Consider the following 26,205-nt stretch of genomic DNA (forward strand, 5'->3'; position numbering starts at 1 on the left):
GGCAACTAATTGAGTTGGGAAACTCACTGAAATTGTGCATCTGCTAAGTACTCACCGCATTTCAGAAAGACATTAAAAGTTTGCCACAGCCCGAAATGAAAAGCGCACTCGTTGCTTCGATTCGATTCGATTCGTTTCGTTTTCGGTTTATTGTTGAAAGAGTTCATTCCATTGATTTATTTATTTATTGGTTTTATCATCACATAAATTATCTAAAATCTGCTTACTGGCTTACGTGTAGTAAATTCATGCCTACCCATGCTTTTACTCGCATGTGCAACACAAAACTTAGCCGAGCATGCCGCAATTGATTTCCATTCGCTTTCCGAAATTTCGCATATTGCATTCACATTCATTTTATTCAATTTTCATTCCCATTTCGACGGCGAGTGCCGCGTGACTAAATTTCATTTTGCCCATAAATAAATTCCGCACAAGTTAGTGTTTATAATTAGGTTTTTGCTTTTAGTTGATCAGATGAGAGTTTTTGTTCATATATATTACAATCTTTCTTTTCGGGATAGTAGTGGGTTACTTGTGTGGGTGTGTGGGTGTGTGGGGGTGTTCGGATGTTACTTGTGTGTGTGGGTGAGTGGGGGCGTGGCTCCTCTCATATCATATCTTCCACATTTTTTTTCGGTTTTCGGTTAGCTTTGCTTCTGTTGAGACAGCATGAAATGTTTATAAAGTCGATGCGTGTGCGGCTCCTTCATAAAGGAGCGGCAGTAATGAAATAAAATACACGCTTTTGTATCTGTAACTATATCTGTGAGCGGGGCCGCATCTTTGTGGTATTTACAGAGAGTGTCGTCCTTCTGGTCCTGTGTCCCGTGTCCTGTGTCCTGCGTCCTTCCTTTGTCCTTTGTGCCATGTGCCTTGTCCCTCCTCCAGCCCGTGCATTTCACATTCTGCATTTTGCATTCTCGTGCCCGGCTCAGTGTATCATTTTGCACAATGAAATGTAAATATTAAAAGGAAAACAAACATTCGCCTGAAAGGGAAAGCGCCTCCTGCCTTGTTTGCCTTTTCCATTTTCTTTCTCCTTCCCTTCCACCCCCTCCCCCACCAGAGTCCGAAAAAAAAACAGCACAGCACAGTATACAGACTAAAAATTCCGACATCATGGAACATAATTTTCTCGTTCAGCTGCAATTAGAGTGCTAACAACTTGCGCTTTCAGTTGCCAGCAGCCAGTCCCGCTCGCAGCAACAACAACTCCGGCAGCAGCAGCAGATGGAGGAGCAGCTGGAGCGGACCGAGGGCGCAAGGACACGCCCCGCTCTTCTGCATCGCAGCGGGGTTCTCATCTGGGGAGACAAACAGTGGCATAATGAACATGTGTATTCAAATTTCGACGAGGGCACAGAGCCATAAGCTATGCCCGGGCAAATAACTTAATTTAATTGTGACCTACACGGAGAACAATCTCTATATTGTTGCTAGACTTTTACACGAGTTAGCTTTTAGTATATACTTATTGAATAACTGACTGTACCACTGATTTTTCACCATGCATCGCTGGCAGTGACTGTGAAATGAGGAATGGCTAAGTGGAGCAGGGGCAGGACGGTTGTTTGTTCCGACTAGATAAATGACATATGTGTGTCTGCGTATACGCAATATTTCTGCGGCCTTTCTCGCCCGAGCAAATGTTATTCGAGGCGCATCATTTGTCAATGCTTTGTTTTGACTCGTCACAAAGGATACGTTGGGCCACGGCCCCACCATCCTGGCACTGATTTTTAAGGACCCAACGCGTCGGGATATGAGCAATGAATAATGGGTGGAATATGCTCTGCGCGGGCAGGGTATCGAGGGGCGTTCATAAATAAGGCACGAAATTGGAATTCCATTTGTGCTAAATCATTTTTTGTCAGCCTCCAAGGAAGCAGGTTCCCAAATCGCTATCTTAACTTTCCCTAGTGCCTCAAAGCCAAAAAAAAATTAAGGTATTACTCTGTGTTAGTTTGAGTTAAAACTCCCGGTAGAGCATCTCCCTGGTCGCCTTTACCCCGCCTAGGCCAGCACTTTGCCCTTATCATTTTTCTTAAAATTTTATTGCCTTTGATTTATTATCTGTATTTATGCAAGCCAGTCGCAGTTACAGTCACAGTCACAGTCACCGTTACAGTCACAGTGGTTGTGGCAGCAGCTTCTCTTCTACGCCGTGTCTGCTATCTGGACTCCCCTTCCCCCTTTCCAGCCCGATCCCAACTCGCGGCCTTTGTGCCACATGTGGGGCATGATTAAGTGCCTTTTTGCAACTTACTTCTGACATTTAATCATATTTATTACGGCTTTGCAGCGAAGGATGAAGTGGGAGCAACGGATGGCGGCTCTTTAAAATGCAAATTCCAGTCCGTACAACAATTTCATTTGAATAAACAACTTAACAACTTAAGTGCTGGACATTTCGCTTAACATTTGATGCTGCATAAAAACTAAGACTACGAGCAAAATGACTGGGCCAGGCCTTCAATTTGCTGCGAATGTCCTGCCATAAAAGGTCGTAAAAAACAGTGGAAATTGCCGGACAAAAGACGCGTCAAGTTTATGCCCCTCATTTCGCAGCTTAAAATGTCTTAATTCCCGTCTAATTTATGTGTAAAATATGCAAAGCCAAGTCACTGAGTTGTGCTCCTCCATCCGCATTACTCATACGCCAAGGAGGCCAGCCCAAAAGACTCCCGAGCAAACAGTCGTCCAAATGATGGAGTGGGGCGAAAACTTTTAGTTTTTAGGCCGTGTCCGGGTGAATATGAATGGCGTTGGCTACAGTGCTGGTCATAAAATTATTCACCCGTCTGCCAAGCGAAGAAGGGCTGTGCTACTAAATGATAGTTAGCTTTTGGGAGTTAGTTGCTCCTTTGGCTTTCGTACACCAACTTCAGGTTGACAGTGTAACGGATAGGCTTATGTCGACCTGGCCAGCACCTGAGACGACAGTCAGAGGCTTTGATGCACTCAAAGAAAATATTATAAATACGGTGTTATATAAGAGGAGCTTGAGGTCTTGGATCCTATTTTCCCTTTTATAAACTTCGAGGGAATGCATAAACGTAAGTAATACCAAAGCTAGTCAGGTATTGCTCCCAGTGTAGGCCACACTCGCTCACTCATTCCCAGGACTCACCATTAATCACATGGACCAGGACACTGGCGCTGCTGGCCGTCGTTGGCTGACACGTGTAGTTGCCGGTGTCCGTGGTCTGGGCATTCGAGATGCGAAGCCTGCGGAGGATTAAGCAGCGCACTAAGAACAACTCAATTAGGGAGTGGGGCGCAGAGGAACACCCACCTGGACTTGAGGGTATCGCCAAGCTGCGATTCCATGGCGATGCGTGTGGCGAACTCCATCTGCAGGTCCACCTCGCTCATTATGTCATTCGGGGACGTGTCCTCGGGGATCCCTTGGGGATGTTCGCCCCTGCCGGCCGGAATCTCCGGCTGTCCATCATCGGCATCGAAGGGGGTGATCATGTGCTCGCCGCGATACCAGTAAATCGGCCCAATGTCCTTCACCGACGGCTGCTGCACCAGGCAGTTGAGGATTATGGCACTGCCCGCCTTGAAGTGCAGATCGGGTGGCCCACTGATAACCGCCTTGGCATCCGGGGAGATTTCTGCAAAAACAGGCCACAAACGAATTGAAAACATGCATCGTAGGTGGGAAACCGAAATCAATTTGGGGCAATCGCTCGTAAAACGAATTCGCAACCAACTGAATGAACATAAAAACTTTTAATCATAAAACTTTATGGAATAACTTTTCAATTGCACTAAATTTAAGTAAGCCCACGAAATGCGAGGCTGAAGTGGGCCCTTGGTGGGGGAAAATCACACCAGACACGTGAATAAACTTATATGGCTGGCTGCGAGTGTGTGTGTGTGTGTGGGTGCCGCACACATACTCATGTGGAAAGTCACACTCGCTGCTCCAGCGAAACTGGGTTAATAATAATATTTATTATGCATTGGACTGTGCAAATAATAATAATTAAAAAATATACCCGAAAACAGGAGACATGCGTGGCCGAAACGAAATAAAAACTCTGTCGCCGCACCGTGGAATTGGATTTTCAATGAACGGGTATATGGGCATATCAAAACGTGCTAAAAAGTAAAAAGATTTAAGTAACCTATTTGAATTTGAATTTGACAGAATGCATTTCCTTTCCGTTTCATCGCAATAAAGTTTGAATTTCATCTTATGACCACTTTGACCCACTGTGACCAGCGCAGCGTACGGAGCAGCTCATAAAAGTGCATATGATGATGATTACATGGGTCGCAGGATGCTCAGGGGTTTCCCCAAGCGCGGTGGGTTGGTGGTGGTGGGGGGTTCCTGGGGTTAAAGTGTCTGCCGGAGATCTGGCTTCATTCCACGGCTCACTCTCTTTTCTCGCTGGCTTTTCCAGCTGTTTGTTTGCGTCTGTGGCATATGTGCCGAGTGTGAGGAGTTAAAAAATCCCATTGCACCATTAAGTGCGTGTGTATTTGTATCTGCCTCGGCCCCCATCGACTCCCCTCGGCCACGCCCCCTTTGCCAGAGTGTTTGTGCAGTGTCACTGCGTTAAAGGCAATTAACACCCGATGGGAGGGAGGGACGGAGCGAGGGAGAGGGCAAATGCGGAAAGAGACGGCGACAGGCAGCTGCAGCAACAATTTTCAGCCAACCAACCCACTGTTTTTCATTTCATTTCAGATTTTCATTTTTTCCTTCATTTTTCAGCAGCTGTCGCTAAAGTTCTGCGTGCATTTTGTGTGGCGGCGCATGAAGTTTTTTAATTTAAATATTTCATGAAAATAAAATGCACTGCGACCTGCCAGCAACAAAAAAAATAGAGCAGAAGCGGGCCAAAAGTGGGCTTTTTCTAAGGTCAAATAGCTGTAATTATCACTTAGACGAGCACGAAAATAGAAATGGAATCAAGGCAAGTGCCGCATTAAATTCTGCAAAAATGTTGATGGGATTTGATAGGGCGCAGAAAAGTATGCTTTAAACTAAATGAAGTGGAAACTGTGGCGATCCTTGCAAACAATTCATCAATGCAGTGGATATAGTGCATCGTGTGTATGTAAAACCTATTGAAAGAATAATTAGCGGAAAGTAAATTTTTAAATCCCTGACAGAAATGCGTAATTTGTATCCTTCTTTCAAAGGATTAAACAATCAATTACTCAGCTAATTGCCGTTGAAATATGGCGCGAATATATTTTTCTTAAATTATGCGTGCATAAATACAACCTTTTAAATTGTCATCTTAGGGCATACTTTATGCATATTTATATTGGATATTTCACGGAGCCCCGTGGTGGACGTAACGCCCTGGGCAGAATTTATATCAGGCATAAATCTCGTTTCCCAAAAAAAAAGAGAAAAACTGTGAAACGTTGAGGGAAAATAAAATCGTTTGGGTGGGACGCATAAATTTACATAATGACATTAATTAAATGCAATGCACCGCAACAACGAGGCAAGGAGCTGTAGAAACAGGAGCAGGAACAGGAGCAGGATATGGAAAGTAAAGGCGGCACAGGAGCGAAGAGTTAAGCGCCTTGCGAAAGTCACTCATACGACACGTATGCCGATAATGTTATTAAGGACGCAGCCAGTTGGCCAGTTTGCCAGGCTGTCAGCAGTGGCCAGCGTGGAGTGTCCACTGAGCAGTCCAGTGCTGTCATGCTCCTTTGGACATTGTTTCATTAACGTAAATTAAAATGCATACGGCCATGAAGAAAATGTAATCGGAAATTCGTTTGTAAGCGTCGGAGCAGGAAATCATGAAAGAGGTTGCTGTCACAAGAGGACAGACAAAAATGCATCGCGCCCAAGTGCATAATCGGAAACTTAAAAAGGCATTGCCGACTGATTTGCATAAGTGGCTGACAGCAGATGCCGACAGGACCTGTCAGCAGCTCGTTTCCGAATTGTCCCCTATCGCCCCACCCCCTCCGATATCCTGGACATTTTTTTCATCCACTTGTCGCCTCGAAGAGCCGATGAGATTTAAAGACCCAACAATTGCCATCTTAATGGCGGCGCCTTAAGCCCGAAAGTGCCTTGCACTGCCATTAAAATCAATATGCAAAGTGATTGTTTTTTAAACGGATTGAGATTACGAATTAACGCCGATACAATGAGGCAATCAAGGTATGGCAGCAATCACATTTTGTGTAGGTAATTGTATGTTCTCTATAAAAGCAAGCAGATTACAATTTAGCTAAAAGAAACGCTAGAGAAATTGGATTTTCAGGTGATACGACAAAGTGTGGCATATAAATCATGTGATTAAGAAAATCCACTTTCCTACAACCAGAAACCCATTATGCGCTCCGAAATCAGGCCATCATCAATTAATCATTGTCGGTAGATTTTGGAGTCACTAATGCACACAATAGACATTGTTTGCGCTGGCAGAAACCGGAAACCGGACTGGTGGCACACTGCCTGCTAATTATATGCGGACACACGCATTATGCATGGCTCATTAAAACGCCGAATACATTTCCAATCGGTGCTCGAAATCCCGCCGGGCTGACATGCTAATTAACTCAGCGACTACGCCGGCATGTAAGCTCCATGCGATCCGAGCTCCTGGGGCCAGAAACCAGGAGCAGCAGGAGGAGCAGGAGCAGCAGGAGCAGCAGGAGCGGCAGGAGCTCGACCTCGCTTTTTATTTATTTACTTATTTATGGGCCGAAATGTGAAATTAAAAATGAATGCCTAGAGGCACTCGATCCAAACGAAACGAAACGGAAACGGTTGCCCCTTCGGTTAGGATGAAAAAATCATAATTGCGAGGAGCTGCCGCCCGAAAACTGAATTAACATTTTTAATAAGCCCGGCGGCGACAAGGTAAACAGTTGGGCCACAGCAAATCACTTTCAAATAAAACAAAATTCATTTCACATCTCGTCAAATGCCACTCACCGATGATGTTCAGCTGAAAGGCCATGGACATCTTGGGCTCCGTGTTCACCTGGCACTCGTAGATGCCGCTATCCTTGGCCAGTGGCGCCTTCACATGCAGCGTCCACTCCCGTGAGTCCTTCGATTCAGTCACCTGTCACAGGACACAATATCAGTTTAAACACCACAGTTTGCAGTTTACAGATTTCAATTCAATTCAATTCGTGCCAGTCTCGGCGGAATAATTATTCGCTTTCGAGGCAACAATTTGCAAGGCTGCAAATTTGTGTTTCCATGCAATCGGGTCTCTCATTTTTTCATGGAAATTAAGCAATTATACAATTGAATGTTTGTTTGTTTACGGCTTGTTTTGCAGCTGCAGCACAGTGGCAAAATAAAAAAAAAACACAGTGTTAAGAGGCTGAGAGGTGGTTGCGGACTTGTCCTGAGTTATGAGTTGGATTAGCCATTGAAATATCGTTTATGCATGCATAATGAAAGTGGCCCTATGGCCATAATTCCCCTGAGAGTCGGAGTTAACTTTTACATTGTGGCTAAAAGTTTATCAGGATTTGTTGTGATGCCAGCTAAACTGGTCCTTTGGAATACATAAATGCACAGGTATTTAGCTCGCTGTAAGGATAATGCAAACTAAAGCTGACAGATGGTAACTTAATGTCCCTGCTCATATATATATATATATATATATGTGCTGCCAATCGAAAAGGACGTGAGGATATCACTATCAGCTCAACTCTGTCGGAAAGAAAATTCGTTAAGAGTTGAGAGTCCTTCAGAGTAGCACTCCCCCCTTCGTTCACCATCAGATTGTATCCGCAGTAAGCCACTGTGTCCGCTGACTTTGAGACCCAAGTTAAGCATCGCATTCAATTAGCCAGCGAATGTAGGATTCCTGCGACATGGACCCACCTGGAAGCGCTTGTCCGACGTGTAGGTGGCAGTGCCTACAGTCAGGATATGCAGATCACGTTTCCGTATCCAGGATACCTGTTGAGCGGAAGGAGGAGCGAAAGGGAGACAGAAAAATTGATTAACGAGTGGACATCCATATGATATACTCGATGTCCTTGGCACGCATCTTCATCACTTTGCGCCCGCAGGACCCGAGGGGAGTGGCATGCCAAGACTCACCGATTTATCATGCAGACTGTCCACGCGGCATTTAATTATGGCCTCCGTGTGGCCAGTGCGTCCGGTGATGTTGCGCGGCATGCCAAAGTCGAAAATTGGCAGCGACTGTGAAGTGTCCGCATCCTGCGACTCCTCATCCGCTGCGCCACTTCGCTCCCTCTTCGCGTCCGTCTGCGCAAACAGATCGGAGCCAAAGGACGCGTCCAGGAAGGCTAAACTCTTGAAAGTGTGATTCGTGGCTTCCGTTTGTGGCCCGTGCGCCACCGCAAACGATGAGAAACTGGATGGGGATGATGCTGAAGCTGATGCTGCTGGGGGCGACGGCGACTGCGACTGCGATGATGACAGGAATGTCGACAGGGTTGGGCCATCACCGGAGTCATCCGGTTGCCCAGTGGAGGCGGCCGCCGCAGCGAGTCCTGCAAGAAGACAAAGGAAAGGGGTGAGCAGGCGCCACGGAAACAAGGATGAGGGACACTAAGAAAAAAAGTGATGCATCACTTCCTTATGGGATGAAAAATACTACGATATAAAAGATAGAATTTACTGCATACATTTTTAAAACTTATAAAGTTAAGGATTTTAATATCTATGTTCTGCTTTTATTTTCAAAAATTCAAATAGAATTTTTTGTTTTTGCCACTGTGTAAGGTGCTCGCCTGCTTGCTGTTTTTCTCCATCTCCTTGTTGGCCAAATGAATTTATAACTCGGTCGACTGCCCCGCCTGCCCTTCCTGCCCCTCCTGCCAACCATTCATCTTGCCGGGTCTTTTGATTTGATTTGTAACCACTTTGGCCACAACTTTTTGCTTTCCCCCGCAGGAGCGACCACAAAGTAACTTCAATTCAATTCACTTTCATCCTTGCTTTCCGCCCGCCACTCGCACAATTTAAGCAAATAAATTCCGTTTTGGCTTAAAAGTGCGGGCCGCGCACAATTTGCATTTAATTTATTAGCGAGCGTTTCGCATTTTTATCCGCCACTGCATATGTGCACAAATATTTTGCATATCAATTCGGCAACCCGTTTCTGCGCGGCAACAATTTAAGCGAATCCACAGAGCCAAAGTGACAAATTCAATTTGTGCGCGCCAAAACAATAAACGGAACAGAAATGGTGGAAATAATATGCAACAAGCTACAAATAAAGTCAAAACGAAATATTAAGCATCCGCCACGTTGTCTCGACAGCAGCGACAGCTGCAAATATGCCAACTACACAAGTAAAGCAAAAAAAAAAAAAAAGCGAAATATAAAAAATTACTTTTAAATTCAAATCAACAGGGAATTTGATGTGGACGAGTGACAGTCAGGGGGGCGGGGAGGTTGGTGGGGGAACGGGAAAATGCCCAGCTGAGAGCTGGGAAATTGGGGATATTGGATTGAGTTCGAAGTTGACAATAAAGTTGAAATAGAATTTTTCTGGGCTGCCAGGGGATTTTAGACTACAACAGCTTGGGATCAGCCAAAGTGAAGTTATCGGAAGCAGTTTATTATTAATGGAAATAATCATGGTTTTTTAAAGGATGTAGCCTATCTAGGAAATGCATGTCTTTAAGTATCTGTATCTTTACTATATATAGGTATAGGACTGTCGTAAAATGTTTTCTCTTATTCACGCACATTCCCATAACATTTGTAAAGAGACTTTTGAGCCGCATGCAGCTGCTTTAATCCTGTTCCTATTGTCACACAATTTTCGGTCAATTCCTAGGATTATCCGGCCTCGTCCTTCGGCTTGGCCACAACCTTTTAGGGTATCCCGGCATTCGGGGACCGCCGTCGAAACCATGTTTTATGCGATTCCCGAACGGAGAGCTTTGGCAAACAAACTTTTTATTTTGCTGCGACCTACTTAAAGGTCCCGCCCACTGCCCTTCCCTCGCCCACGAATGCCGACTGTGAGACGTCTGGGTTCACCACATGAGGTCATGGAAATGCTTTCCGCTTGTTGTTTTTCTTTATGCGCTGCTGTAAAGTAAAGTAGCAAATTTGTATTTTATTGTTTGTCGCCGGCAAGAATGCGGGCAGAGCGCAAAAACGCACACGAAAAGCAAGCTAAAAATGTGCGTCTGCCAACGCTGCGAATGAGTGATTCTCCCCCGGCCGCGAAAGGAATTTTTCCAGCTAAATGCTCAAAGGGAAAGTCGTCGGTGAGCGACGTGCTGCGGGGAAATTCCCAACCATTCTCCCCGCCAGCTGCGGTGGCAGCAGCTGCGAAGCGATTTTCCATCATCACCATCAATAACTTCATCATTGGCATGCCATTTTCCAGGACATTCCGATTCGGAACCGCTTGAAGGTCCACCAGAAAAACTGCGAAACTTTCTAAACAAATTTAAACAAATAAAAGAGCAATGGCAGCTCTGTTGTTTTGTGGGTTTTCCGGCTACTTTTTCCACTAAGCCGCAAAGCTTTTTTGAGTATTTCCCTTACCAAGTTCTTCTTTTTTTTTCGGGCCTGTTATCCCCCCGCCAGACCCCAAAAACTGATTTCGCACTGCAGCCAAAGGCGGCTGAAAGTTGGTCGCCGCGTTTTGTGTTTTTGGCCAATGTTTGCTGTAGGTCGCGGCACGCCCCCTTCTCCGCCATCCACCCCACAAGCCCCCCTACTCGCTCAGCGCTTCCGGGCAGGACCTGCTCCACGGCCCCCTTTCCCGCCGCTCGCTCCTTTGTTGGCCAAAAACTCACATACACAGATGCCACAAGTGTTTCGGCGAAATATTCGTGCTGCGCCTGCAGCGATTCGTGTGCATTTGGCAAAGCACTTAAAATGACAAAAATAACAGCAGTATTCTAGACAAGCCAAGCGTACAAAAGGAGCCAGCCAGACAGCCAACCAGCGAGCGAACAAGAGGTGGATCCTGGATTCTGCCAAACATTCGGATGTGTACGGGCTGTTCCCGCAATCCTTTCCACTGCGGCATCTAGTATCTAGTATCTGGTTTCGGCTTCGGGTTGTCAGCTGTCTGGGGATACGGACAACGTTTTAATGCAGCCAGTTAACGCAATTAAAGCTGCCAGCGAACTTAGTCGTGGCTGGTTAATCTTCAGTGGTATCGAATTTAATTAATTGCCAGCTACTGGCTGGCAGCGGAAATTAAGTTAAAATTGAATAGAATGCCATGCAGATTGATTGATTTCAAGCGATACCCTTTAAGCGTTCTAAAAATGTTTGACGTTCATATCGTATTGCCTGACATGATGAGTTTGCTTGTTATACGAATATGAGCTGAATAAATTAAAGTATATGTGTCATATTTTAGGACCGAAGATTCCCTCGACGAACCCTTTTCAGAACACTATTTTTATCCCCCTGCTGACAACATGTTCTATTTAAAGCCTCGAGTGCCGGGTCCAAACAAAAAAATGCCGCCTAATGCCAAGTGTCCTGGAGGAAAAACAAGCAAATAAATTGAAATGGCAGGCAATTGAAAACTACCCATGGATTTGTCAGACTCTGTCTGGCTTAGCGCCGCATAAGCATATACAATTTTCCGCTTTCGTATATGTACGAGTGTGAGTGTATGAAAATGCGGCTGACAGGCGGGCAAAGCGGAAATTTCCCTCCGCGAAGACGGCGCAAATGTCAAGAGATTGGACGGGGTTCAATAAACGCCATACCCGGGATTCAACTGCTGCCCGCCCAGAAATCTGATTATTTATGAACTGCCTCAGCCGGTTGCTCTAAGCTCAGAGTCCTGAATCCTTAGACCTGAGTCCTGAGCCTTAGCAGTCCCAGCGGAGTGTGCAAGTGTCTATAAAAATAGCAAAACACCAGACGAATCATAATGAGTTCGGGACCCGGCGCGGCTCACGTTCCGCAGGATTCACGTGGCAGGACCACTCATCCTGTCCGCTCATTGTCATCGTTAACACTCGTGTAATGTCGCTCATAAAGGACCCGCTGGCGCGCCCTCAGTGCTCGTCCTTTCTGCAATTAAAGGCGTGTTCATGGGCAAGAAGGATCTGCGCCGAAGAGATTTACATAATGCCGAACAATATGGACGAGGATGGCAACTATTTTTACATGCCCATAATTTGATGACGACAATGTCTTGGCATAACAATGAGATGCGACTCCATCCATGAGCTCCTCTCATGTAAATTTCATTCTGCTGACTTTAAGGATCTCCCGGCCCACAGAACGGCTCACACACGTGTTTGTGGGTTTTCACTGCTCAGATTTCGGTTTTCTCTCTATTTTTTGATTTCTTTGATTTTCTTTTTATTTTCCTACTGGTGCTGCCATCGAGCGGATTTGTTTCGTGTGTGAAATCGAGCGTGAATGTTCAACGTAAATAAAATTCAATTTGGCATTTTCCTTTTAACTCAATTTATGTGTCAAGTGAAAGTGGATTTGACTCGGACAAACATTGTGTGGCCATTTGGCTTGTCCCGTATCAAAGTTATAAATGAATTTATAGCCAAGCTTTTTCTCCCCAACCCCCTGCCCAATCACTCCCTTTTAGCCCCACAAAATTAATAGCATTTGGGCCAGCGAATTGATTGAATTAACCCGACCAGCGATATAATTTCAGCCGAAAGGGTTTCTGCAACACCGCTGCCAACAAACAAGCATTTTGCAATGTCGCTTAATTGATGCATTGGACAGTTACATTTGCCCAAAAAAACAGTCGATTAACTCGCCACTCAGGCGAACTTATTTAATGCATTTATTCGGGGTGAACCAGGTGAGAAGATTAACTGCTGTTAATAACTGCGCTAGGCGATCGAAACCTTTTTTCATTCGCCCCAACACATGAACGCACAAATGCATATTGTCTGTCAATTGAATGGTCAGCGTGTAAGTTTTTTAAACTTACATTTAATTGGGGCCATTTTAGTTTGACAGCAGTTGCATTAAAAACTCAGCAAATAGAAAAAAAATAGTTGATAATTTCTGTGTCAATTAAATTGAATTTTTTTTTTCTTATGATCACTGAGCACTCATCATTTCTATCTAAAGTTGACCAGTTCCGTTGGCTAGATTAATCATAAACCAGATTTAGTACTCAAAACTTATAGGATCTGCACAGAATCATATCTGCAACTCGGGTTTCTCCTGTCCATTTCCATTCCGCATGCAAACGCAAATCGAAACAAATAGTTCCCCGAAGAATCGATTTGAGAAAGACAGCTCGAAACATTTTTGTGGCCCACACATACGCACACACACACACACCGAAAGCCGAAATGCACACTCACACACTCAAACCGTCAGACAAATTTCACATAATCAATTCTGGTTTTAGGCCCGTGGCTTCATTGTATTGGAGATCGGGAATCGGGGGACAGATGTACAGGAGGCGAGGAGCGGAGCTCCAGCTGCTGATGGATGTCTCTGGAGCAATACATCAAGCCAAATTAGCAGTTTGTGTTCCATGTTCGAAAAGCCAAAATGCACAGCGATGTGGGGGCAAGAGATTTGAGATTTAATGGAAGGGGCAAGTGTAGCCATAGGTAAACAGAAAGAAAATGGGAATACTTCCACTCATCTCGATATTAAAATTTCATTTAAATGCATCATATTACCAAATATAACTAATGATTTAATCTTCTATCGAATCTACATTATTACAATGAAAGCTACTTTCACATTTCCCGCCTCATTTTTTCTGCCAGTGCAGTCATAGAGATTGAGTCATAGGAACATGCACATAACTCGCCCAGGTGCGTTTTGGGCCATCTAAATTGGCTGACAGCATACACGAAGGACACACAAACACGGGTGGCCCAGTGGGCGGATGAGGTAAGCATATCCAAAGGGGCCAGGTGGGGGCCAAAGCAGTCGTAGAGTGGAAGACCTGAAATGCGTTAAATGCGTTTGATGTGCAGAGTGCGTCTAATGTTTGAAAATTTCCATAAAACATGCAATAAAAGCCCAAGGACAACAACAGCAAAGGGTTGAGCGGAGGGAGCGTTAGCTGGATGAAGGAAGAGGGGATGGGAGAGGAGAGGAAGCGGCGCTAAGAGGAGCAGGAGGAACAACACTTGCCGGCATAATGGAAAAAGTACAAGGGTCGCCATAAAAGCATAACAAGCTAACGTGAAACGGTGCGGCAACTCGAAAGCTGCAAATGAGGCCAGCAGCCAGGATGCGAAGGCAGGACTAAAACCAGGACCTGCAACCTGGCAGCTCCTGGCTCCTGCCAGCGCTGCAGGCCGGGATTAGGTTCAGGGCGGGTCCTTGCTGCCCTAGACCTCTCTCCCTTGGAGCGTGAAAGGTGTCAGGAGAATCGAAGCACCAGGAGCAGGAGCATGCCATCAGCAGTCGACAATGTAATGCTTCAATTTCACCCACGCATATATCCACACATGGACGAGAGTGCAGTGAGAAAAATAGAGTGCAGTAATCAAAGTGAACTCGTATTGAAGGACTTAAAGGATTATAGCTCATTGATGCATACTAATGCTGTTAGATAATATTCGTGATATTTAAATTTGGCAAGATAATACGATATAAACTAGCTAATATACACTCCCCATTTCTCGCAGTGCAGGCACACAGTGAAAGAGACATGCATCAAGTGCTTGCTTCGTTTTCCAATGGAAAATTGCACGCCAAAAGGAGAAGCAAAGAATTTGATGCTCGAACAGATGGAAAACGAAAGCGGAAATGTTGTGCTAAGCCACGCACGTCCTGCCACGTCCTGCCACGTCCTGCCACGTCCTGCCACGTCCTGCCACTCCCACGCCGCCCCCTTTTCTGACCCTTTCTTTATCTTCTTCCGCACGGCGAGAGTGTGTGTGTATGTGACTATTTACATTGTCACACTTTCATCATTGTGTCAGTTGGGCTCCGTTATCTTCTGCTTTGCTCAGCTCTTCAAGGATGTGCCCAAGGACGTGGGCGGCTCAAGGGGCGGCGTGTGAAGTGGGGGCGTGTCCAAGCAGACAGCTGCTGCTCAATTGCATTATCCTGCGTCCGCTGATGGATGATTGTTACGATCCTCGTCGTGTGCCAGCCCAGCGTCCTGCATCCTGGCGCCCTTTGAGCTCCTCATCGCATTCGCAGGGTATTGTAATTTGGCAAGTGCAACCCTTTTTCCAGGATAATTGAATATATTATGTGACAGCACATTGTAAGCAGGATCTGAAGTCATTTTTCCATTCGAGATGTAGGAGATGTAAGAGCAAACTTAAATGCATACATTAAAGCATAAGCGAATAGATTTCCCTGCATGGAATTTTCATAAAAGGGCTTCCCGGATTTATGAGCGGCAGCCAGGCAATATGAAGCGCGGTATTATTGGGGTAATGACTCACAACTCTCAACCGGATATGATCTGCATACCCTTCCGCTAGAGGTTCCTTTCCCCGCGCCACCAACTGCTGGCTCAATTCGGATCGATTGCATTTTGAAAAGTTTTGCCAGAACTGGAAAAAAAATAATAACAAAACCGACTCAATTGCTGCCACCACCTTTCGGCTTGAAACAATACAAAACAAGCAACAACGGCGGAAAATAGAAAACTTTGGCTCTTGTGGAAAAGTTCGAGTACAAAGCAATAATAAGGAGCTCATCATGAATTTTAGAACGAGTGGCAGAAAGTATATAACACTCACACACGCACACAATTGTGACTGGGCTTTAGGGTTGCCCCCCTCATCTGCATCACGTATACGCCCAGTGTGGCCCACCTGGAAACAAACGTTTGTTGTGGTTGCTCCCTTGCAGCCGCCGACCCAAGCCACCGGCCAGCTGAAAGGGACTTTCTGTGCGGGATCTGCGGCCTGGCCACCGCACTGCCCACCGCACTGACCACCGCCTCTTCCGGCTGGACGGCAACTAGAATAAAATTTAATTAACCTGAAACCTAGTTTCCTGCTCTGAGAGTCTGATTCTCAGACCCCGCCAGTCCAAGCCAGACTGCTTCAACTTGGCCGACTGGGAATTGCAAATGATGTAAACACGGAGCGGCCGCAGAACAAAACAAAGGAACAGAATTGGACTGAGTCGAGGGTACATCTGGAGAAAATGTCGAGCTTTGAAAACTAACTTACTATAAATTTAATCAATTACGAATCTAAGTTGATCAATAAACAGAAGATGCCAAGACATGTTGAATTCAAAAGGACTTATTTTTCATTAAAACAGGTATTGAATTTATTCAATTTGTTAGGACATTTATACCAAATGAAAACTTGGAAATCTCTTGAATTTTCCTCTCTGCAGGACCTGTTTGCAACACACTTTGTGGCTGTGCATTATAAATGATCAAGGGCTAATTTGAATGGCAAAGCAGCGATGCTAACTTTTCTTTTAAACAGTTCCGGCATTTCGCATTGTTTTTCCTTTTGGCTGGGGCCACTGCCATGGTTTTGGTAAGGTAAACACACACTTTGCGGGTTTTTACTTGTCACAACACAAACAGGAGGACAAAGACAACAAGTGGCGGAGCCAGAAGTCCTTGCTCCCCAGTCCTGAGTCCTGCAACCAACTCTGGTTTGGGAACGCAGCTTTGATCAGGGGTAAGAATGACTGGTGGTTTGAGACTTAGCGGTATTTAATCGGAAACTAATTATGCCTTACACCTATGCAAGCATTTTCCGACCCCAGGGAAAGCGTGGGAGCTGCCCTGCTGTTTGACTTTTTGCAACAATTAGGCAAGTTTCGATAAAAACTTATGTAATAAGGAAGGTGGGCAGATAATCAACTTTCGAAAATACCAAACAGGCTTTGAATTAATTAAATAACGCCTGCATGTACACACACACAGACAAACACTCACATACACACAGATAGTTAGCACTTGCTTCGGGGCAAAGCTGCCCTGTTAAGTAGGCTACACATTTTCATCTTCGCTTGCAACTATTTTCATTGATAATTTCTACCCGTCGTGCAGGGTAATTGAATCTGTTATGTGTTATAGCCCAAACACAGGCTAATTACCCCATGTGATGAGGCTAATGAATTCAATTCACCCGATCGACCTCAACAATGCGACCATTTTCATGGGCTCGTGTTTCAGTTGTCTAATTGGATTTTGGTTAATAACCAAAAAGCGGCGATAAGTGTTGCCATTGCAATGGCCGATTCAAAAATGAAAACCACTAAGCGGCCAGAGACAGCGGAAAAGCCGCGAATGTTTCATTTTCACAAATTAATATCTATTAATTATGCATCTAATACTGAGGACTGGGTGAAAAACAGGCTGACAGAGCCGTAAATCGATGACAATGAAAAAACAGCGGCAAGTGGCTAAATAAATAATGAACGCCTCTTAAATTTTCATTTGCGCCTGGCCAATGGAGCCACTAAGAGCTACGAGTGAGAAGCCAAAATAAACAATAATAAAGTACCAAAAGTAGGAGGCAAGTTCGAGTCGAACATAACAATTCCCTTCAATGGCATCACATTTCTTGCTGTGTCATAAACATCAGTTGGAAACTCGATAAAAGAGTCCACAACTTTTACATTTCGCCCAATTTTGTTATTACTACATATTAAATTCAATTCGCTCAAGCAAAAACAAAGTGGAAAGCAATTTGCTTTTATTATTATGGATTTAAGGTGCCAATTTTACAAATTGGTGTTATAATAATCTAGTACATAGTTTTTGAATGATTAGCTTATTGTATTGTGTAGAATAGGCAATATTTAGTTATTTGAAAACCATTTCATTGCGATAAACTATAAACTACGGCTATAAACTAATGTTCGATTGTTATAAATCGCTATTTGCATAAGCTAGTTGCCAATAGAAAGGCTTTTAATTTGCGTTATTTTTCTATTTAACTATTTTTCAATAGTGGCCAGAAACTTTGTCATCAGGTGCATTTCCAAAGCAAGAGGAAACTTTTCGCCTGAGGGACCCAGAGAATAGGTGAATAAGAGAATTGGAGTAACGGAGAAAGAGAAGTCCAGGGAATCGTTGACAGGAAGCAAACCGAAACGGCACCAACAAATTACCCGACCCATAACCACAGTGCAATCAATTGTAGTGGTCCAGAAAACACACTCGGTCGAGTTGGAATCGGAGGAGGAAGCCGAGAGCGAGGACGGAGCGCCTCCAAAAGCACTTTATATGCCGAGGTAATGGCGCCTAATAAACGTCTTCACTCGAGTGCGCTTGGAACCGCCCAACCGCCCAGCCGCCCCCTCTGCATCATCCAACCAGAGAGGGGCAGTGGGGCAAAGGCAGGGTGTGGGGAAGGTCGAGCCAGTAATTATGATTTATGTCGCTTTGGAGAATGTGCAAGGCGTCTAATTGTGTGGGCGGGCGTTGGCTACAATTACGCCCATCTCCATCATTTCCCCCCCTTTGGCACTCCCCACTCTGGTCACCTTGTCCCCCAAATATGTCTGCTATTATGTCAAGCCTGCCGAAAATAGTGGAAATCCTACACGAATGTCGGATAAAGTAATTACAGGATGCTCATTTCCCCCCGAGTTTCTGGGAGTAAGCCCACGCCCACACACACAGCAACACTGAAAGAGGACAGAACAGGACCAACAGGACCGATAGGACGTGCGAGTGTGTCCTGATGTAATGCATGCTAATGCGACACCTTCACCTCTCTCTCTCTCTCTCTAATTCTTGATCATTAAAATAATTCAACTTGACCCGAGACTGGACAGGTTCAGGACCTGGGCGAACGAAAGGATTCCTGGAATTCTTTGGTGGCCGCATAATGCTAATGAATCGGTATGCCTCCTTCCGCCCCTTCTACCACTTTCACTCCTTTCACTGACATTTCGTAATGCCACAAAGGATTTACCCTCTCGACGGCTGGGGACAATTGAAAAATCAGTAAACGATGCCGTATTGTCAACGCCACGTCCCTGTGGAAAAGTGGTCAGGATTGGGGATTGGGGAGTCATCATTCCATGAGTGGAGCATCATTCGCACTTAATTAGTAGAATGGCCGATTTAAAAGTGGGCGTGTCCAATCAGCTGTGGAGCCTAATTACAGCTCCGACTCTCCGACTCTCACAGCCATTTCAAATCGTAGTCGACCAGATGCGGGCTCTAAAAACCATCAAATGCCAGACGGAAAAACGAGAATCGTAAATGAATGCAAAATAGACAGGAAAATCATCCCTCAATAGAACCAACTTCGAAGCTGTTTAGGGTTTCCTTTTGAAGACTGCAATTCTTTATGCGATTAAGACGGAAATGACATGAAAGGCACTGAAAGTGGTGTGTCCTCGAAAATGAAAGTGGGTAACACTGTTCACTCGAAGGATTAGATTAATGCTGCAGAGGAAAGGGGGTTTTGCTTTAGTGTTTTTTAGGTAAAAGTTAATAAGTAATTCGGTGTGTTCCATTCTCCAACATCAACGAAAAATAAATCCTCCCAAACCCTTTGCATCTCTTCCACACTTTACAGATACAAAAGTATCTTGACCCGCGTAGAAGTAGAAGTATCTACTAAAATATCAGTGAGTATCGTGCAACAGAATTGCAGCTTTTAAAAAGTTACTGCAAAATGAAACAACTGGAAAGTAGTTTAAGAAAGCGGAAAGTACTTTAAGCCACTGAACAGTAAAACTAGCGGATCCGTCTTCAAAGTATCTCTAGCTGCGGAAAATCATCATTCGCTACTTAGCCAACGAATACCCCTTTAAGCTAAGAAAAAATTGAGTAAAGTTTGCGCTGTCGTCTAAGGATGTTTTCAGCAACTACTCTTTGCCAAAATATATATTTGATAGCAGAGACAAATTGCATCTAAAAATGTGTAATCCCCCGGAGAAGTGTCCCCCGTTAAGATAAAGTATATCAATTTATATATTTTTGGATTGCCCGTAACATATTTCCGGCCATTAAACGCAAGCGTGTTAGCTGGGCTCCCTTTTCGCTAACTGGATTATGTGCAATCCAAAATGTTTGTCGGTTCATCACGAAGGCCATCAACAAATTAGTCAAAAACTCGAATAAAAATTTGCTTAGCTGTCGTAAATCCCGGGACACAAAGGCTAATCGGGCGGCTAATCAGGCGCAGCCATCATCAGACCATCAGCCCATCAGGGTATCAGCCATCAAAGGCGGTCCGAATCCTTTGGCCCGTTGGAGGGGCTCAAGTGAAAGGCTTGCCGAAGGAGCAGGAGCACTGAAAAACGCAAACGGTGGAGGCCCAGCCTGCGTGCCAGGACATCATTATGCTAAAATATTGCTCGGCGGTACTTAATCAACACAAAGGCGGCGGAGGCGGCTGCCACGCCCCGCTGTCGATTTAATTGCCCCACAGACACTTCAATGTCAGCATAAATTAAATTTTGATTTCGCCGCTCCGGCGGCTCTAATGAAATTCCGCACGCCAAATTGCACAGCCCTCAGAATGCGGCATCCACATGGCGTCCACACCTCCCATCTCAGCAGCTCCACCTACTGCTCGACCTCCTGCTCATCCTCTTAATTTGCCTGCCCCCTCGCAACCCATGATGATGATGAGCTCGTGATGTGGCGGCCGGAATTGAGTTGGAGGCCCAAGTTAGTCGTTGCTCAGCCATTGTCGCATCAATTAATTTCGGCACGAGCCACGAGAAGGACTCCAACCACTCTTATCAACACCATGAGCCACCCTCCATCATCTACACTGCAAATTAGTCCGGATTATTCATATGTATTTCAGTTGGAAGGGGGCAGTTATTATATATCCCTACCATGATATATATGTATATACCAATCAAACTTTAAGAAGTAATATCACTCATACTTGTAGTATCGCCTCAAATCCTTTCCCATTTCTCCGAGTGCAGAATTTCCATTTTCGGCCACCACAACAACAGTTTGCAATTGTATTTGGAGGCGTGGCACGTAATGAGCTTAGCCCTGGCCAAAACCTAAGGTGGCCAAGTCAGAGTCCATTATGGCCGAGTGGCCCGCATCTTGCGGATGTTCGTGGGGGTTAACGAGGGGCAAGTGGGGGTAAATGGGGGTAAATGTCAATGAGCCAGTCAATTTGAGGTGGGCACATCGACGAACTAAAACTTATTAAGGACACGCTTCGGTCTATCGAAATCCTTTTAGTTTATCAACTCCTTAGTGAGCTTCTATTGCACAACTAGTTATCGATAGTTTATGATGAATGAAATGAATGAAATATATTTTTAAATTTTTCCACGGTTGTGTAAATGTAATTAAAGTTTAGTTTTCATCGTTTTCCACTCTCTAGCCACAGGCGATAATCTATCCACTTCCACCAGGAGACGCTATCGGCACCTAGTTTTTCCACGCCGAGCTGTCAACTTGCCGCTGACGGGTCTGTCAGAGTGAAAAGTGACTGACGAAGCACAAATCGGAAAACTTGTCGAGCATTTGGAACGTGAAAGCAGGCAGAGCAGGGAAGTGCACGAAGAGCCAAGAAAAAATCAGAAAACTCCTCCATTATGGCATCTGGGTTCGTGAACAATAAGCGCAAGCGGGATGAAGCGCAGTAAGTATGGGGAATCTCTTCCTGTCAATTCAAACTCGAGGACCCAATTTCAACTAAAAAAAAAAAAACACACACACTTCTCAGCAATCAGTTCATCTGTCCCATTGTCTACACAAATGAGTTGCCCACTTATCCAAAGGATTGCAAGTTTCTGCCCTGTGGCCAGAATATCCAGGAGTACTGCAAGGAGCCGGTTTCGATTCCCAAACTGGACACTTGTTTTTCGCTAAATTTCAAAGGACTTCATGAGCTATTCTCCGTTAATTTGATGGATCAGTCGGCTTACGATAAGCTTTCCGAGAATGTGCAGCCAATGAATCCCAGAGAAGCTGATCTACTTAAGGACATAAGAGCCCTAGACTGGGACTTCGCCAGACTCGAACCAAGTCGCGCTCAGGAATGCGCCAAGATGTTCGCCAAGGAGCGAGTGCATCCACCTCTCCCAGGACTACAGCGTTCTGTGGCGGTGCCCAAGGCCCCAAAAGACCTGCAGCCGGTCAGCCTGGAGCAACAAAAGGCGATGATTGATGCGAGCTTCAAGGATATTGGCAAACCCCTCTACCGACATCCCACCAATCCGGGTAGCAATGCCTACCCTGTGCAGGTCTTGCCAGTCTTTCCCGATACGGATTTGCAGAAATATAGCTTCGTCCAGATGAGTTTTGATAATCCACCCCAAAATAGCAACCAGGGACTAATCAGGGACTGCGGAAGCTGTCTGATCAACTTCAGTTTCGTCCAGGACATTGCGGACTCTACCGAAAAGGTTTACGTATCCGACCATCGCTACAGAGAGGAAAAAGCCGACGATAGCTTGGAGCGCGGTGAGGGTTACATACTCCGCGAGGAGAATGACGCCATCTTTTACGTTGGTGTCGACAAATACATCAAATTAAGGCGGGAACGTCCACGCCCACACGTTTCGGCTAACAAGTTTCTGCTGGTGAGTCTCGGAAAAGCACTCTCAAATTTATGACAATGCGTTTGTATATAACATTGCTTTTCTAGAAGGTCCAGCGTGTGGGAATGAATACAACTACCGATTAAAGAACAATATAAGAACATTTAATTGGATGTACTTCAGAAGCTTATGTTATGAAAATAAAAATATCAAAATGCTTGGTGGAAATTTTCCATCTGATGACCATTAAAATAATAAAAACAAATTTCGAATGCTCCATAAATGTCTTAACTGGTTTCCACAGTGTTGTTCGCTTTCGTTAAAAATAATTATTGAAAACATCTACTTAAATTGAATTTTAGCATCGAAAGTTAATCCGAAATGTCAGTTGATTTCTGCGTTGGTTGCGAAAGTCGAGCAAAAGTTGCCAGGCAACAGGCTCAAACTGAAGAAGTGACTCCGCCCTGGCCACCACCCGGCACCACCTCCCCTTCCACTTCTCCATCCACGTCAAGTGATGCAGCATCTTTGGGGCAATCCTGGCAAGAGCTGTCATGACGATTCCAAGGCATTTCTAGGGACCTGCCCACACAAGCAAGAATATACTCGTACTCAAGTATACGTTTGCCGGCGAGAAATAGACAATTTTTATGACGTTTCCTTCGAGCCACGATTTGTACTTTACTTTCCCCGCCACTGTGGTTCACTGCGGAATCCTATTTCATTTGGCCAGACGCTCGGAATTTGTTGTGGCAGCGATTTGGCAGGAAACCCCATGCCATGCCATTCCATTCCCCACTTTCCGTGATGTCGCATGCAGCAGATGTCGCTGGGGGAACGGACAACCTGCCGCAATTTTGTTGGCCAGAAACTTCCACGAGGAGGGTGAAGGGTAAGGGGCAGCGTCACATGGAACGATGGCTTAAATAGATTAGCCGATGCATTTCCTGTGGCTTGCGGAACTGTTGCTCTGCAGCAGCAGCAGGGCAAATCCACCGCGCAAAAGAGTTCATTTCAAAATTAAAAAAAAAATGAAACGAGCATGTTGTGGTGCTTTCAAATCAACCCGAAACTAATGTGCCAACATCAAAGGCAAACAAATTCAAGTGCATTGAGCCCGCAACAAATCAAAGACGCCTGGACGACCTTCCACTCACTATTCTGCAGGACTTTTCCTCCCAGCTGCCATTTCCCTCAGCCATACATCAAAGCAATCAAATGGACCCAAGTGTATCTATCAAGGCGATAAGTAACACGAAAAGAAATTCAAATCCCACTCAAAAGAGGCGGCAACCGGGTGATAAAACAAGGACATCGCATCCCAAGCGTGTATAGGATGTGCACTTGGAATAGTTCTAATCACAAACCTTCAATTTGTTTTTAATTCATGTTTTAAGAAAATGGGTTCAATAGCTGGCAGACTCAGTTTTTAAGGGTAGATTACTTTAATTATCTTCTATAATTTAGATAATCCCAGCATTAAGCTGACTTTTGAACATCCCCATCTGAGACTTTTTTCTGTGTGTGTGTGTGGTGAAAGAGGCAACGGAACGATTTCATTTATAAATTGAGCTTCTGTTTTTTGGCAGCAGCTAAGTTACGAGAGGTTGCGACTGGCTGGCAACAAATTATCGGCCTGGCACCTAGCCATCCTGCACCTCCGCCCTCGATCCCCTCGTCCTGCACATCCTTGACTGAAATGAACTCTTCGGGGTGTGCGAGTGCGTTTGCCGGCCTCAAAGAACTGACCAAGCAATTTGCCTGGCCCAAAGGCTAACCAACACCTCATCGCTCACACGGAGCCAAAGAGCCAAGAGCCAATGGATGAGATAAAACAATGGTGAGTGGCAAGTGGTGAAGTGGAGACGATGGAGGCAGTGGGTCTGCTCTTGGCCAGAGCGGACTTTCGCCTTAATTAAACAGATTTGTTTGCCCACTAGTGAGTGTGTTTTTCGACCCGACCACGCCCGTCTAAACAAAGAGCGAGCCAAGAATTATGGCAGCCCAGAAAGGTCAAACCCGTTCTCGGTTTTCAATATCAATTGGCTATAAGCCGGCTGCCACTTAGCTGACCTCATAAACATAAAACGTAAATTCCAACGAGATGACACTCTGCCACTGGCTAATCCTTAATTTGCAATAAAAAGAGATTCATGATGCCAGTACGAGTATCGTATCTGTGTTTTGCTTTCTTTTACCAGCAGCCGTACTACACACTTCTAATATTTTACTGTCACTAAAATTACAACGTTGCCGTTTTTCGAAGACTTCTTCGGAAGTCAATTTATCCGGGTACTAAAACTCAAGCACTCAAGCCGTAAAAAGTATCGACCTAAAAGGTGTTCTCAACTGATCAAACTAAAATCTTGTAGTCTTAATGTTTAATCCCATAAATTTTTAAAAATCAGGTCAACGTGATATTAGTTTGTGGTTTGTATTTATTATTTCGGCCAAAAATCACACACAAAATGCATGTGCAGCTAGTACAAGCATGTTGTGAAAGTTTCTTATGGATCTTTAAGCCACCTGCAAGTCCGACAAAATTCACTTGCAGACGGTCAAAAAATAGTCAAGCATAAATCCAAGGCAACTCAAGTGCCGGCCATTTCAGGGGGTCAAGTGTAAAGTTAAACAAAAACGCTTAGCTAGGGAAGGCTAGGGGTATGGAAGGAACTGCCTTGGCCAGGATTTGTGCTGCGACATGGCCTTTTGTTGGAGCTGCCAGGGATGTCCGCACGAATATTCACATTACACAGCGTGGACACGGAGAAATGAGCGAAGGATGCGCAGTAGGCGAGGGATGCGGAGTGGCGACCCTCAAGTGGCAGCAGTGGCCAAAACGATGTCAACTCAAAAATGGGGAAAAAAGAAACTAATTTCATAAGATGGTGTCAACTGCAACTTTTTCGTGAGAGGCTCTCCTCTCGTCCGCCCCTCGAGCATTTTCCGCCACTGCTCGAGTGCTCTCCGGACTGCATTAAACGGCCGGGAGAGAAAGCCGGGAAAGCTGGGAAAGCTGATGATGGCCACTGCCGAGAGCTAAATGCACTGGCAGATTACCACAAACAAAAAGCAGAGAAAATTCCGCACGCAACCCCTAATGAGCCTCTTAGTTGAAAACTCATAATCAGCACAAAACTCACTCGTTCGAATATCCAAGGCACTGAAAAAAAAAGAAGTTATGGACAGTCCACCAAAGAAGTGAGAATTGGTATTGATGCTGATTTAAAAAAATATTGATTTGTATTTGCAGTGTATCCACCTGAATTGCCATGGAAATGGCGCAATCCATTCAAATATGTTTGATTCGCTTCCCTTAATTCAATCGCCTCATACACGCGTACGCGAACAAAGACAAAACAGTTAATTAAACCGAAAAAATGCCTCAATCAAAACTTTTGTGCCACTCTTATTGTTGTTGCAACCAGTCAGCAGAATGCCAACGTTGCCGTCCACACAAATAGCAGCTATGTATGTGGATTACAATGCCGATGATTACATACTATGCCCCACTGCCCGCCCGGCCATTTAAGTTTCTTTGGGGAAATTTGCAATGCGGGCTTCCATTATTCATGGGCTACCCACTGCGTCGCTATTGAAAGGCCCCGGGGTGTGCGATGGGCCAAGGTGGAGAAATGCGGGCGGTGGGGTGCTTTATTTATTGACGAGCGGAATGGCATGTAAACCACAAATTAATTGGCTTGGTTAGACACCGCAACGGACCAGAAAGTTGCATAAAACTTTGCCGCCTCGATTGATTGATGTGGCCTGGCATTTGCCAGGTAATCAGAGGCCAAGGAACCAACCTGTAAGCCAGAGTCCTTTGCAAAGGACCTCCTGGCCAAGTTGCGAAACAA

At 45.0% G+C, this 26,205-nt stretch overlaps 2 protein-coding genes and 2 long non-coding RNA genes across 7 annotated transcripts in view; 3 read left to right on the forward strand and 1 right to left on the reverse strand.

The window, feature by feature from the left end:
* Positions 1-113: 113 nt before the first annotated feature.
* The window catches only part of dpr3 (defective proboscis extension response 3), a 51,089-nt gene continuing 24,997 nt past the window's right edge, over positions 114-26,205 (reverse strand). The window contains exons 3-8 of one of the 3 annotated variants that reach the window (NM_001272973.1): positions 8,066-8,484; positions 7,844-7,921; positions 6,935-7,067; positions 3,299-3,623; positions 3,134-3,231; positions 114-1,307 (exon numbers count right to left, since the gene is read on the reverse strand). In NM_001272973.1, the coding sequence (NP_001259902.1) occupies positions 1,177-1,307; positions 3,134-3,231; positions 3,299-3,623; positions 6,935-7,067; positions 7,844-7,921; positions 8,066-8,484 (1,184 nt within the window). In that variant the 3' untranslated portion in view covers positions 114-1,176. The remainder of the gene's footprint in view (positions 1,308-3,133; positions 3,232-3,298; positions 3,624-6,934; positions 7,068-7,843; positions 7,922-8,065; positions 8,485-26,205) is intronic. The other 2 variants (NM_001014459.2, NM_001272972.1) reach the window with 2 other exon arrangements.
* Positions 21,243-22,610, forward strand: CG12674 (uncharacterized protein). Of its 2 annotated transcripts, none has more exons than NM_134800.4 (3): positions 21,243-21,447; positions 21,532-22,390; positions 22,456-22,610. In NM_134800.4, exons 1-3 carry the CDS (start codon positions 21,401-21,403, stop codon positions 22,492-22,494), a joined length of 945 nt encoding a protein of 314 aa, NP_608644.1. In that variant the 5' UTR covers positions 21,243-21,400; the 3' UTR covers positions 22,495-22,610. The 2 variants fall into 2 exon arrangements, with proteins under 2 accessions (NP_608644.1, NP_001259903.1); NM_001272974.1 differs by having other exon boundaries at positions 22,459-22,610.
* lncRNA:CR44808 (long non-coding RNA:CR44808) lies at positions 23,355-23,671 on the forward strand. The gene has a single exon (NR_124026.1). It is a non-coding gene; the product is annotated as a long non-coding RNA:CR44808 (long non-coding RNA).
* Positions 24,686-25,743, forward strand: lncRNA:CR44055 (long non-coding RNA:CR44055). The gene is made up of 2 exons (NR_073691.1): positions 24,686-25,549; positions 25,602-25,743. It is a non-coding gene; the product is annotated as a long non-coding RNA:CR44055 (long non-coding RNA).

This window comes from Drosophila melanogaster, chromosome 2L (genome assembly GCF_000001215.4).
Source record: "Drosophila melanogaster chromosome 2L".
Classification (NCBI taxonomy): domain Eukaryota; kingdom Metazoa; phylum Arthropoda; class Insecta; order Diptera; family Drosophilidae; genus Drosophila; species Drosophila melanogaster.

Coding starts and splice junctions, on each gene's coding strand:
- CG12674 (NM_134800.4), top strand. CDS start 21,401: ATGGCATCTGGGTTCGTGAACAATAAGCGCAAGCGGGATGAAGCGCA. Junction 21,448..21,531: donor CGCAAGCGGGATGAAGCGCA/GTAAGTATGGGG, acceptor CACACTTCTCAG/CAATCAGTTCATCTGTCCCA. Junction 22,391..22,455: donor CGGCTAACAAGTTTCTGCTG/GTGAGTCTCGGA, acceptor TTGCTTTTCTAG/AAGGTCCAGCGTGTGGGAAT.